This window comes from Leptonotus elevatus, chromosome 2, assembly GCF_054856555.1.
Source record: "Leptonotus elevatus isolate MCC_2025b chromosome 2, RoL_Lele_1.0, whole genome shotgun sequence".
NCBI classification, from domain to species: Eukaryota; Metazoa; Chordata; class Actinopteri; order Syngnathiformes; family Syngnathidae; genus Leptonotus; species Leptonotus elevatus.
In genome coordinates this window covers 32,428,409-32,443,541 of record NC_141240.1, presented here as the reverse complement: position 1 = coordinate 32,443,541, position 15,133 = coordinate 32,428,409, and the positions used below count along the sequence as shown (strand labels likewise).

At 39.7% G+C, this 15,133-nt stretch overlaps 1 protein-coding gene across 1 annotated transcript in view; it reads left to right on the top strand.

Annotated features, from left to right (window-relative positions):
• The first annotated feature begins 1,899 nt into the window (after positions 1 to 1,899).
• Positions 1,900 to 15,133, top strand: part of LOC147179635 (plakophilin-4-like) — a 32,533-nt gene continuing 19,299 nt past the window's right edge. Inside the window, exons 1-7 of the mRNA XM_086068035.1 lie at positions 1,900 to 2,202; positions 3,439 to 3,624; positions 8,928 to 9,040; positions 9,193 to 9,227; positions 9,472 to 9,582; positions 12,191 to 12,345; positions 13,415 to 13,868. Of these exons, the coding sequence (XP_085924161.1) occupies positions 3,493 to 3,624; positions 8,928 to 9,040; positions 9,193 to 9,227; positions 9,472 to 9,582; positions 12,191 to 12,345; positions 13,415 to 13,868 (1,000 nt within the window). The 5' untranslated portion in view covers positions 1,900 to 2,202; positions 3,439 to 3,492. The remainder of the gene's footprint in view (positions 2,203 to 3,438; positions 3,625 to 8,927; positions 9,041 to 9,192; positions 9,228 to 9,471; positions 9,583 to 12,190; positions 12,346 to 13,414; positions 13,869 to 15,133) is intronic.

Genomic DNA, 15,133 nt, shown 5'->3' with positions numbered 1-15,133 from the left:
TAATTGCCTGTCACCCCAAATTGTTATTATTTTTAAATGAATTTATGGCAGTGAATGAGTTAATGTGACCTATAACCTTTGCAACTCGATACGAAGAAAAAAAAATTAAATTAATTAAATTAAAAATTATGGCTTTGTGAAGAATTATCCTATATCACAGTCAAACTCAATTTACACCTATCACCGTTTATAATGACTAATTAGCCACATACATTTTTGTTATTCTATTAGAAGAACCCTGAGGGTTTTGTACTCACACTGTTTATTTGGAACTGTTCATAATTCCATCTACCTTGACTAAAGGTCCCAGTTCCAGCTGAAGAAAAACCCTAAACTAAAGCAAGATGCTAACACCACGCATGGTATGATCGTTTGACGATGAGCAATGTTGTGTGTTTGCGTCAAAAATACCTGTTTGGAATCATGGCCAGAAAGTTTATCTTTGGTTTTGAAATTGTCCAAATTTTATGATCCCATATTTTTATCCCTTACAGTAACCCTTAAACCAGTATATGTTCTGTCCCTGTCATGTAATTTTTGCTCCATTTATTCATAACTCACCATTTATGCTGTTAGTTTCGAGGTAGCTAACATTTGTTCTATAGAAAGGTTATAGCTATGAAACATTTAAGGTGTTCAGAGGCAGCACCACTGTCGTCTGACTGTTTAAATTGGAATGACAGAAGCTGTTGTTTTATGTGTTCATGTTATAAAAGCAAACTGACTGGATGCCATTTAACTTTGTAACCCGTGTGTGTGTGTGTGAAAGAGAGAGAGAGAGATCAAAGTGTTCATGTGATTTACATGCTTAGCATTGAATTTCATAGAAAATCAAATTAAGGTCCGTTTTTTGCATTTAAAAAAAACGCACTAGAAGTACACTCCAGAAAAAAATGCATAGCCTACTGTAAATGTGATCAACTGTATCAAAGTGAGTTGTTTACTTATAGGCTACTATGTTTTTTTTTCTTTTTTGCATATACAGTAAAGCCTATAAATCAAACACATTCCCCTTTTTCAGTGGCCGAGTTGTCGGTTTAGTCACAAACTAAAATGATTAAAGTGTTATGCTGTCTTTCATAAATATGCAGGAATGAAATTGCGTTATAGCCTACAAAATTAATTTAATAGCAACGCTCCGCTAGCACAACCTTTGATCCTAGTTTTACTCATGTTATGACTTGTATTATTATTAGTGCTGTCAAAGTTAAAGCGTTCATTGATTAATTAATCACAAAAAGTTATCGCATTAATCATGAATTAACGCAGATGAATCGCACTATAAATTTTGACCATAGATTAGCCTTTAGTGTGAATGGCTACGTTTAAGGTAGCTCAGGTTGTGTTTGAGCAATAAACATAATTTCATCCATTAAAGTAAAGCATTTAATAAATGTTTGCGTATCACATTTAGAATATTTGTTTTCAAAGGTCAAAATATCGGGGTCATTTTTTCCCCATTTTTAATTATGCAAGTAATTAACTGATTAGAAAAAGAGGAGGATGAGCGTGTGCAGTGGATCAAAAGATGTTGAAGACGTCCTCATAACATTAAATGTCAAAAGAATTAACACATAACCGGTGCTCTTCAAATTTGGCGGGGGGAAAATTTAGATAAAAAAGCGATTTGTTACTAAGCGATTAATCGTGATTACTCAAAATTCTCAAATGTGATTAATCTGATAAAAACATTTAATCGTTTGACAGCTCGAATTATTATTATTATTATTATCATCATCATTATTATTATTATTATTATTCGCACACAACGCTCTATATTGTCATAATTTCTCGATGACTTAACAGCACGTGCTTGTCCGCTGCGGGCGCGAATCGGCGCTCGGTCGACCCTCGGATCAAAAAACAATCCATCGCCGCATGGTGACGTCACGCCGTTGATCGGTAACACTGGCTCGGCGGTTGGTGGGCGGGCGGCAGATTTCCGCGCGGACGCCACCAGAGGTTGAAGTGCATATATTATTATTCATTATTAAAACCCGTGCACGCGCAGAGTCACGCTCTGTCTTTAAGCATCCAACAGACAATAAGGCACAATTTCAGCGTGCGTACGCGTGGATACTTATTTTTGCCGTCTTGGAAATGTTGCCGCCGTCACGGCTGGGGAGGATGAGAAGGAGGATGGATGCCTAACTGGACGGAGCGTGCCAGGTGTGGCCTGCTTCCAACAGCAACATCTGGCCGGTGAGTCGCACCGACAGCCGCTTTGCCAGACAGGCAGACTGTTCGGCTTGAGCGAACGAGCGGAGGTCGGCCCGCGGAGGGAGGAGGCAGGCAGGGAGGCTCCGTTTCACTGCAGCCGCCTTCCTCGCGTCGGGTCCGGCGAGTCGCTGCCGACCTCGTCCTTGCCTTGCTGGAGGACGGTTCACGAAACAAAATGCCCTCTGTGCGGTGGGCTTGCACTGCTGCACATGCAGTCATTGCATAGGTTAAGTATGTCATGCTTGCCATTCAGGCATATTGCTTTAGCCTGCAGCTCTGGGGGGAAAAAAACCGAGAACACTGCTCGATTAAACAATTAAATAAAAGAACAATAAGAGGACTTCACAATGCTGTCGTTTGTTAAAAAAGAAAATAAAAAAAACAAACACTTCTGTTTCTTTGCATCTCAATGAAGATTTGTTTGCATAAACTGATCATTTTTGCAGTGGTTTCTTAAGATTTCCCCCCCGGAGCTTAATGTCATTGACAATCTAAACCTGCACGGGTGCAAAGGATTAGGAACGCGGACGTTGCATGAGGTTCAGTCAGTCACCACATTTTTTCCCCCTGAAATGGCTCCAAATGAATCCTCGCAGGATTATGACAGTTGCTAAATCACAAAATGGTCCCTATATCCCCGTGTACAGTAAATACAAATACCACACATTCTTTCTAGGGGTGTGCCAAAAAAATCGATTCTCATAAGAATCACGATTCTCATTTAGTACGATTCAGAATCAATTTTAAATGTCCCAAAATCGATTTTATTTAAATTATTTTATACTGTCTCGCATTTGTCTGTGTGCGCCTTTATTTGGAGCGCTGTTCATGTTGTACCCAATTTGGCCACTTAGGGGCAGTGTGGTTCCATACACTGTTTGGTTTTAGCCACATTGGAGAGTAGAAGGAAAAAGTCACAATCAAGGTATTGCAATAAAAGTTGTTGTTTTTTTGCAGCGTGGAGCCGTTCTTTTGAGTGATAAAAGTGTCGCGAGTAGCGCGCTAATTAGCATTAACGAGTCAGACTGGAGTAGATCATTACAATTCCTTGCACGTCTATAGATTGAAGCAAAAATCATTATCAATCAAATCATTTTGAATAAAAATCGTTCTTAATCGAAAATCAATTCTGAATCGAATCGCAGACCCCAAAATCTGAATCGAATCGAATGGTGAGACTTTCAAAGATTCCCACCCCTAATTCTTTCTGTGTCACAGACGCCACCTCAGCAGAAGCCCAACTCAGGACTCGTTTGCGACAAGGTAGCAGAGATGGAGGAAGTTGACTCACAGGGGGAAGGGCCAATGGCTGCCAGAGATGGCCGCAGCAAAGCGTCTGACACCGGAGGCGCCTCCTCCAACACCAACACAACCACCAACCTGCTGGCTTCTGTCAAGGAACAGGTGGGATGCCGCGTATTTGACTCCCTTGCTGTGTTTGTGTGCATGTCCGCACTACCTGCCTGCTGCCTTATTGTCTTCATCTCGCTGAAGAAGTTGCACCTCTTTGGAGACCCAATTCAAATTTACAGCGCAAATTCTACATATGTTTTCAAGTTTAGATTTGAATTTCACATTTTGATAAAACGTTGCATACTGGAAGGAAGTTCGTTTTTTGGGGGGTTTACTAAATATTGTCATTATGGGACTGGTATTGTTATTGAGGCCATTGTTCTCTCATCCCTCCGCCGGTCAATCAACGCCTCTCTCCTGTCTTCTTTCTCTCTTCTGTTGGAGGTTTCTTCCTTAACTCATTCACTGCCATTGACGGCTATAGACGTCAAAAATTCATTTGAACTATTTCTATTAGTTTAGTTTTTGTTTTTTTTCCCGCTTTTGTTAACAAGAGTATGAAAACCTAGAAAATTTTCTTTATTGTACATTTAAAATAGATATAAAATTTGTGATTAATCGTGAGTTAACGTGAAAAGTCATGCGATTAATTATCGCCTGGCGCCCCTAATTTTTTTAATAATCTTTAGTTTAAAAAAAGAAAAAGAAAAGATTATTAAAAATAACAAAAACATAATTAAAATGATAAAAATGAAAAATAAATGATTAAAAATAAAAAAATATATATTAAAATGTTTTTTTTAAAGAAAAGATTATCAAAAAAATTAACAAATTATTACAATTATTTGTTTAAAGAAAATATTATTACAAATTTGGGGCGTCAGGCGATTAATTTTTTAAATCATAATTAATCACATGACTTTACTAGTTAACTCACGATTAATCAGAAATTGTATCTGCTCTAAACGTATAATCATTTTTTTCTAGGTTTCCATAAAAAAAAAGTTAAACTAATAGAAATAGTTCAAATGAATTTTTGACGTTCATAGCCGTCAATGGCAGTGAATGAATGAGTTAACAGAGGGAGTTTTTCCTTGCCTCTGTTGCCAAGTGTTTGCTCATGTCGGGTTCAGTTGGTTTTCTTTAATATATGAGGAGTTTGGTTCTTGGCTTGCTCTGTGTGTGAAGTGCCTTGAGATAACATCTGTTATGAATTAACCAACGACTTGACTTGATTTAAAGGATGAAGAGGAAGAGATTAACCAGATGATATTTGTTCTTCGTTAGACAATCTTCCTATCGTAATACACAGGAGCGGAGCAATGAACAGCACATCATGTGTTTTCATCCATTGCGCCTGACGGAAAACGCAGGGACGTGCCTGGTCACGTATCACATCTTCACCGAATGCTGTCAGATGAACAAAATCTAGCTGTGATGTTGAGTCGAAACTCTTTCCGCTTGGCGTGACATTTTTTAATTATTTCATGTACAAGTTCACAAACGTTGCGTCTATTTAGAGCATAGGTGTCAAACTGCAGGTTTTTGGAGGTTTCCCTCTTCCAACACAAGCTGATTCCAATCAGCAGGATCGTTATCAGGCTTGTGCACAGCTGATCATATATCAGCTGTGTTGGAGAACGGAAACGTTCAAAACCTGCAGGACTGCGGCCCTCCAGGACCGAAGTTTGACACCTATGATTTAGAGGTAGAAGCGGCCGGCCAGGTCGGAGAGGTTAATCAATTCCATAATGTCGCCATCGTTCTTTCAGAAGTCAATATTGCACTCCGCTCTTATCTACTAAGGCCAGTAATCCTTAAAAATAAAAAGCATTGTTATCAGATGGCCAGCATCAGGAGGCGGATGTAGACCAGATCTGGTGGGATCAATGCACAGTGTGAAAATAAAATAATAAGAATAAGATGCACGATGCTTCAAAAACACAACATGCACACTCAGCAAAATGTCTTGGGTGGGGGGGGGGGGGGGGTGGCATGTCAGCGCACAGATCCTTGACCTTGCTTGAACTGAGCCGGACGATTGGGTATGACGTTGAAATGCAAATGACAGCTTCCTGCTGACTTTCAAGTTTCAAGTCTTAACTTCAAGTTTCAAACAAGTTCCAACTTAATGTGGTTAAAAATCAAGCAAGTCAAAATGAGTCTCCATTAAATTTCAAGCAAGTCTATAGTCAATTTATTACTTGAGGTGTATTATGTCATCTGGGAGCCCAATATAAACACATCCTCTTCATCCATTGACAAAAAAAATGTCCACCTTAAGACAAGATTTTCATAATTACGCCCTTAAAATCCTTCTCGTCCTACTGAATCAAGTCAAGAGAGGATGTTGCAGTCAAATTAATCAGGATGGAAGACGAATATTTATATTGGACTCCATTGGAAAATCTGTTCAAAACATACAACGGCGTATTATAGGGCCGTGTATAAACATATATTTTTTAGAGGGCGGGAGCAATATTCCGAGAAAAAACTCACAAATTTGCCACTTTATGAATTCGCAAATTTACGAGTTTTTTTCAGAAACTTACGAGAAATACACGTAGCGTAGCTATAGTCTAATCACGTGAGGATTCGATGATGGTTAATGGGACACTGTTTATAAAACGAAAAGGCAGAATGGAGACGGATTCATTCTTAAATTCTCAGCCAGAGCGACATCACTTCCTGATCCCCTATCAGCTGATTAACACTCTCCAATCAGACGGTAGCATACCATATGTAAATGCAAGTGAATGACGGAGAGCAGCAGATTCGACACATCAATCTAGATACTTGTACAAAAAAATACCAAAATGTATGAATGTGTAAATAATAATTCTGGAAACATAAATGTACAAGTAAATATTGATTTGAACAAATCAACTTAAATGTTTGATCGTCCGGGTGTGGACCTTCGCAAAGCGAGGCGTCTTTGTCGCAGGCCAGTGGCCGTACACAACGGTTCAAAGAGCGAATGCTTAACATGACGTGGTTAATCTATGCTAAAGCAATTACTATCTCCTTGTTTGGAAACCCGACCAAAAAGTATTGGCACAAAACGAGTAGTACGCTACGTGTAGTTGGTTTTTTTTTCCACGCAAATCTGCCACTACATAAAGTGGCAAATTTGCCACTTTATAAACTTGCAAATTTGCGAGAAAAAAAACTCGTAAATTTGCGGCTTATTAGGGCCACGTATAAATATATTCAGAGAAAAAAACTTGCATATGTAGTAGGTGATGTCTGGTCGGTGTTGGATTTCACTTTTCTTTCTTTTCTTTGATCCTTCCTCGGGTCTCCTGACAACTTCAGGACTCCAGCTGGACTCTGAAGTATGAGGTTTAGGTGAACGGTATGGGATTTTTTATAGGTTTTCGGTGAATTAATGAGCACACACACACACCCGCACACGCACGTACTCACGCAAATAGAAAAAATAATTTGAGAGAGCAATGATGATGACATGTCGAATCGGCAAGATTACCAAATGAACAATACTGAGCACAAATGTGTGAGTATTTATTAATTTTGTCCTCTGAGAGAGCTCAGTATTGTTCATTCGGTAATCTTACCGATTCGATATGTCATCATCATTGCTCTCTCTCTCTTTTTTTTTTGTATGTGCGTGAGTATGTGCGTATGCGGGTGTGTGTGTGTGTGTGTGCATATGTGCGTGCGTGTGAGTGTGTGCTCATTAATTCACCTAAAACCTATTAAAAATCCCACACCGTTCACCTAAATCGAAATCTTCAAAATCCCGCTAGAGTCGCGAAGTTGTCAGGAGACCAGAGGAAGGATCAAAGAAAAGAAAGAAAAGTGAAATCAAACAGCGACCAGACATCACCTACTACCCATGCGAGTTTTCTTCTCTGAATATTGCCCCCGCCCTCTAAAAATATATATATTTATATGTGGCCCTGATACGCATGATAGTCAAACGCATTTCGATGAAAATAATAGGCAGTCAGCTGGTAATTAAATGTGTACTGTAACTTACCTGGCTAACGGAGAATTAAAAAAGAAAATGGTAAACATTCTCCATGCATGGCGTAAAAACATTGTGTCATGTCCCCAACCTCCGCATGGCGCATCCACTTACTGACTTTCTCCAAATGCCTTTTGACGATGTTCAGAGAGGCGTACCTGTTGCTTCCCATTAAAATGTGGGCGTTTGGAAATCCAAAGTGTTTGAGTGCATCAGTGGGTCACGTTTGTGGGTGGGCAGAGAGGCGGGATAGCGAGCAAAAAGCAGGATGTGTTGCATTCTTCTCCATCAAGGAGGACGTGGGCGATACAGCTGCTTTTCCTCTTGTGATTTCTCCCCTTTATTGGATATTTATGACGAGCACCAGCACGCAAACAATGCAAAATGGCTCGTGTGTCCAGGCTTGAAAAAAAGTACACAAAATAGATTTCTCCGACAAAAAAAATCACATTACATATCAAATTTTTAAATCTAGTTTAAGTGCTGGCTGGTGTTGGTTCAACTTTTACGCTATCAAAACTATTCCCACGGCTTTGCTAACATTGTGAAGTGACAAGCAAAAAGGAAAGCAATTCTACTTCTACTAATATGAGTCTCTATACTTTTGTATTTATGGTGTCCTTTTTATACAACAGACAAAAAACATGATATGTTATACTGACTATTAACAAATTTAATTTCTTTGAATTGAGTTGTGCTTGTCCGTAAGTGACCCCCCCCCACCCCTAACACCCACCACCCCCATATGACCAACCAGTGAATTATAAAATAAGATTTTATTAGCAAATAAGTAACTTTTCATAAAAAATGTGTGTGGGGGGAAGTCATGCAGGCCACAATTTGAGATGAGGATTCCAACTACCGCACGCCATCCAACATTGTCAAGGTTGCCTTTATCACATGACCAGCTGACCCAAACACAACAGTGCTTTTATCCTAAGATGGAAACCGGATTTAAGTCTCTTTTTATACTTTTGAATGCAGAAACATCAAGTGGTTACATAATTATCATGTGAACCTCCAGAATTTTTTTTTTTTTTTTTTTTGCACAGAGACGCATGATCACCCGTATCTCAAACTGCACAATGGTTTATTTACTTTATTTAATTCTAAGTGTTAGATCTATTTCACTTGTGTGGTAACTTTTGATCTCGACACCAAAATATCAGCAATCAGGACTGTTTGTTGGCTGCCTCCCGCTTAGGCGCCATTGACAATTTCCCCTCCTTGCTTACATGTCTGAATTGGTGTAAATATTCTTTGTGCATGGTGTCATGCATGCAATACAAATTTCGGAGCGGAATGAAAAGTGAATTGAAAAATTAACAGTATGTAAGGGCAAGAAAAAAGGGCAGGAAGTGGGTCTTAAAAGGGACGCTTACAATGCAGGGGGGACGGCGTCACAGCTGTGGATGTGTGCCCGCAGGAGCTGCAGTTTGAGCGGCTGACGCGGGAGTTGGAGGAAGAGCGTCAGATTGTGGCGAGCCAGCTGGAGAGGTGCATGCTGGGAGCTGAGTCGCCAGTGGCAGACAGCAGCAGGTAAGTACTTTTTTGCTAAGTCTAACAAGTCCAGTGGAACCTCTGAGGTTAAACGATTATCCAATGCCTTTGACCTTGGAGGTTTTCCTGTATCAGAGCTTCCAATCTTATATTTTTGGTTAACAGACTAACTTTTTGCCTTCTTGCTCAAGCTCATCCGAGAAGTCGTTCGCTTGGAGATCTGCGGGTATGAATTCTCTCTTTTTGCGTTACATATTTAATGTAGTATTTTTCATAGAAGATCTGCATCTGTCACATAACTATTTTACAGTTGAGACACAATCGAAGCAGCACATCTAGTTTTTTACCAGCACGTCAAAAAGCACAACTCTAAAATATAACAAGCTTAAATTCACAATAACACAGAGATGTTTATGTAAAAAAAAAAAAAAGAAGTCTTTTTGACCTCAAACTGTTGCATGCTTTTGCAGGAGGAGACTCGCAGGGCATAGTGGCATCTGCATGTCAAGGTCGCCGAATGGAGGCAGAGGAGGGACTGTACCCGCCCGAAGCGGACCGCGCATCCCTGCATGACAGTGAGGGTCTGTCGCTTTGTGCACACACGGTCACGCTCGCGGGGGAAATCGGAACCCTGACGTCTGAATCACAAATGCAACAGATTCCTGCTTGTGCGATATGTCATCACCAGACAGGTGAAAGCGGCCTCGGCAGATCTGGATGCATTGTAGGCGGATGAGCAACAGGCAATATCCGCCATGACACCAATTTGATTGCATGCTCAATAGCAGGTTTGAGGCAACATGCAGAGTTTAAGAGGAATTTAGAAGGAATTTACACAAACATATGTTATTGTGCATGGAAGCAAAGAATAAGGGCCTCTTTGCATTTGGGTTTTTGCTTTCTTTCCTTTCACACCATAAGTGGAATGCTCAGGGAAGATGCTTCGTTGCGACCTTTTACCCCCCTTAAACAACGGTTACATCGGAAAGGTGATTAAAAAAAAAATCGTTTATGACAGCAATATTGAAATCAGCGAGCCTCCAAACTATTTTCACGCTCAAGCAAGGTTATAATATGTAACTGAAATAAAATAAAAAGAAACATTTTGGTTAACAATTAAAATTAAAACAAAATTGCTTTTTTTGTTTTTTTTTAACTGAGACTGCATATTACGTTTACAAAACTAAATAAAACTAACTTTAATTATAGTGAAAATGTTCTTTGTTTTAGCCTTTGGTAATCAATTTAATACATGAACCTTTGGGGTTGATTTTAAAATTGATTTTAAGTATATTTACTGTATTTCTATATTAACTCATTAAAAAAAAAATTGAACTATTTCTATTAGTTTAACATTTTTTTCCACTTTTGTTAAGAGTATGAAAACCTAGATTTTTTTTAGCAATACAGATATAAAATGTGTGATTAATCGTGAGTTAACTATTGAAGTCATGCGATTAATTACAATTAAAAATAAAAATATTATAAAAGATTTGGGGCGTCAGGCGATTAATATTTTTAATCGTTATTAATTGCATGACTTCACTAATTAACTCACAATTAATCACACATTTTATATCTGTTCTAAATTAACAATAACAAAAATATAGGATTTCATACTTTTGTAAAAAGTAGAAAAAATGTTAAACTAATAGAAATAGTTCAAATGAATTTTTGACGTCTATAGCCGTCAATGGCAGCGAACGAGTTAACCGGAATAAGGGCGTTTGAAAGTGTGTCACACAGAAGTGACGTCATCTAGCAGCAGCCAATAGAAAAGCACCTTCTGATGACGTCACTCCTAAGCAAGAATTTTGCATGCTTGACTTTTGGCTCCAATTGCACGGCTCGCCTGCTTAGCCGAAATGCAACGCCAGGTAAGAAATGCATTACTTTTTCATTTTATAATGGTGTTTATTAAATATTGCACACAAGTAATACACATTTTTTTATACAAAAACTAATACAGATTTTTTTTTTAAATAACTAAACTAATAAAAACTAACAGAACCGCACTGAAAACAAAATAAAACTAACCAAAACATTTTTTTTTTACTTTTAACGAAATAAAAACTAACTAAAATAAATATTCCAAAACTATAATAATCCTGCACTCAAGACTCACCGACGCACGAAAAGTGGTGTCAAATTAATTCTAAAACAGTCTTTACCTGTTTGGGGAAAAAAAGCACCTTTTCACCCCGCCTTGACTCGATGACATTTTCCACAAAGATTAAGGAAAGATGGTTTAAAGGTCAGGAGATTAGATTTTTTGAGTTGACAACCGAATGGAACGGAATCAACCAAATTAGTTTTTGCTCCTTGGTAAGAATGGATGCAGGCTATACACCAGAGATTTGTGACAGATTAGCAGATGCGCGATATGTCACCAGTCAGATAATTGGATTCTGGAAAGCACAAGAGATTGGGCTGAAACTAAACAAAAAACGGCTGAAATCTTCAGTGTGGCATGTTGCCTTGCGTAGTGGAGAAAGATGGCCTTTGGAAAAGATTGACATGCGGTAGCTTGAGACTTTTGAGTTGTGGGTTTCGCAAACGGGTACTTACTTGCCAAGGTGAAGAATATATTATAGATATTACACTCCAGATGACCATAGAAGGAGAGCTTGCAAGAGAGCGGTCAGGCACGAGGAAACCTGATCAATAACATCAGGATGTGAACGGATGGAATGAATTTGGCAAGCGAAAACCGGCGGTTCAAAACAGCAGCAACAGTGATGTCTCGTGTTTGAAGACCTCCGGTTGTACATTTTGCGCGAGCCTTTGAACAGCCTACAAAAAGCCATTAAACAGATTTTTCAATTCTTTCATCAGATTTCAGCATCATGGGACCTTCATAAGTTGATAAGTAATCACACAACATCGGAGTGAAGCTTTGATAGCACACTTGCTCTCATTTGACTCGTTCCTCAGTCTGAAAATAAAAACATCCCCCGCAAGCTTATACTCCTGCTTTTGCTCCAGTGGAAAGTAGGCCAGCCATGAAGCTGTTAGCACAGTGCACGTTGTTACCGTAGAAGCATCGAGGCTTAATGTAAATATCCATATTGCGCTTCTGCATTCACAACTCCTTTTGACAAGATTCAAGCCAAGTGAGATGAAATGCTAATGATGACTAAAACAGGCTGACTGATGCCGTCTGAGCGGTGTTTCCTCGTCTCGTCGCAGGCTCGGGGGGCCACTCGGCTCACATGACCTCCTATTCAGACAGTGGCTATCAGGACAGCAGCGTCAGTTACTACAGCAACCAGAACGTCGTTCGTTCCGAGCCCCGTGCTTCCGTTTCGAGAAGCCCGAGAGCTGAAGGTCAAGCGTCTGGGCAGGTAGGTTAGGTCTGACTGCTATTAAGGCCTTTTCTGCCTTTTTATTTTGTTTTTGGCCATTTTTGGCCTTATAAACATACGTGCAGTGCTGTTTTAATTCGTTTCATGACCAAGCTCATATCTTTTGTATCTCAAATAATATTTCTCCATTGAAATGAATGGAGATGTAATTAATCGGTTCCACCAAAAACACCCCCATTTGTTTTTTAAACACGTTTTTTTTTCATAAGAAGAATAGGATTGTACCTAATATTTCTCCTTCTTTGTAGCTTGATCTTCTTCTGTGGTGTCTATTGGCAAACCAGTTTACAGTGCATTGCCACCACAAACTGATATTGTCTTTCCACTACAAGGAAGCAAATATGAATTGATGGTGGTCACATGTTTGCTAGCATCTCAAGACAAATATTTACCAAGAGACGGCTTGTATCTCAAAAAATTCCTGTTTTGCTTCTTTTACGGCATAAAGTTATTACCTAACATCAGTTCTTATTATTAGTATAAAATTGTAATTAATGTCTTTATTTAACACTTCAAATTTCAGTTGCTCAGGTTGGAAAACATTCATTTGTATAATACAGCCAGCAGAGAGAGCTTCCCACTTATTAAATTAAAATTGAATTCATCTCCACGGCAGATTGTTTCTCTACTTCTTAAAATGAAAATTGAATCATTCATTATATCTCTTGTCGTGCAGTAAGCCTCGAAATGCCTCTTTCGGGAAGTAAGAATATTACATGAAAGTGTTCCCTTGTCCAAAATTGTTAAGCGATGTTATCTGGTAGAAGACATAAAAGATTGTGTTGAAGTGTTGAATCTAGAAAGATAACCATGTCATTGATATTGCATTACTCAATCCAAACAAGGATTCATGGGTTTCAATTGGCCTAAAGTGACCATGGGACAATCTGACGTAAACAATATGTATTTAATGAGCTGAACAGACCCAAAATCCCTGCTCCTGTTTCATAAACACAAGTGAAGGGGTTTAAAAAAAGGGGAGCAAGGTGGACAAAAATGACCAGAATTAAGGCAAATCAGAGTCCTGTTTTCTTTTTTTCCCTCTCAGCCGTCTGGCCGAATGCTGCGAAGGATGGCGTCCCTCCCTTCTCGGAGCCAGTCTCCCGGCTGCGCCACTGCTGGCACCGTCTCCCCTTCTCGCGTATCATTACGAACATCCCAGGGCAGCACCTATGACTCACCCATCCTCTCAGAGCCCAAACCGCTGGCGACGGTCTTCCCCGGAACCGGCATGCCACCCTCCTGCCCGTCACTCTCCTCCCCGGGCGACGGCGCACCGGCCCTTGGCGGCAGAGGAGTGAGCAGCGGTGGCCGTCTGGGCTCCACTCTCTCCCTGATCGAGGGGAGGGGTTTGCTGGGGTCACCCCTGCGCTCCGGGATGACGGCAGTACCCCAGCATTACGGCTCCACGCTGCCCAGACAGAACCAGTCACTGGCCTACGGAGCTGACCCGTATGGCCTGTACCAGAGGAGTGCCCTGCCCCGCCCTGACAGCCTCATAGGTCAGTCACATTTAAAAATCTTTGCTTTGTCTATGAAATTGAAACTTCAAACATTTTATTTAAATTTTTAAAGGGGAAGTCAACCTTAAGCATTTCTTGACACCAATATGTTATATGTGACCTCACTACCCTAAACATGACATTATGATTAATATTACATTTGTGGAATATGAGTTATGAAGCAAAAATCCAGCCATTTTGATCCATCTGCGGGGGAGGCCATTTTGCCACTTGCTGTCGACTGAAGATGACATCACAGTTGCTCAGGGCTCATGCAATGACCAATCACAGCTCACCTGTTTCATGAAGCTGAGCTTTAAGCAAGTGTGAAAATGGCCACCCTTCTGATATTGATCAAAACTGCTTGATTTTGCATCTTAACTCAATATTAACCAGAATACCGTATTTAAACTAGATTTAAACAAGATTTTGTTTTGGATTACTTGACCCAATGAGCCATTTTCAGCAGTAAGAAGATCATATTTTCTGTATAATAAATGTGATAACTTCATTATCTTTCATGAACAACTAATACCTTTAAAACACAATTTTGCCACCTGCTGTTGACTGAAGATGACATCACCTGTGCTCAGAAAACCGTTGACGACCAATCATGGCTCAGTTTGCTGATTGGTCATTGCCTATTACCTCAGCACATGTGATGTCATCTTCAGTCGACAGCAAATGGAGAAAAAAAATATTTTAAAGGTATTAATTGTACAAGAAAAATAATGAAGTTATCAAATTAATTCTGTACAAAATATTTACTGCAGAAAAGAGCTCAATGAGTCAAGTATCCCCTTAATCCAGCGGTTGTTGTGCCTATTGTTCTCTCGTGGCTCAACTCTCTATTAACCACTTTCTCTCCCTCTCACCCGAAGGGCCAAGATACTATTTCACCGTGCCAGTTGTGTTTTTAATGCAAACACAATCAGGTTATGATGATAACAAAGTTTTTTTTTTGTTTTTTGTTTTTAAAGCATACACCTACTCTTGGTGGAGATCACGTTGTAGTTGCAGCACCACGGATGCTGCAACATCACCCATTTACTCTTTGGTCACGTCACTAAGCCTCTCCCACTGACCCACATAGCGAGGTCTCTATCACAAAGCCATCAGATGATAATCATCTGGTCGCAGCCAAAGGCTTTAGACGGCCATCAGCATCTGCTTTATAGGCACTCTTTTTTGTCTTGCACACGTGCACCCTTGCACCCTTTGTACGCATTTGTCGTGCTTGAGCATGCGGAAAGAGTAGAAAGATG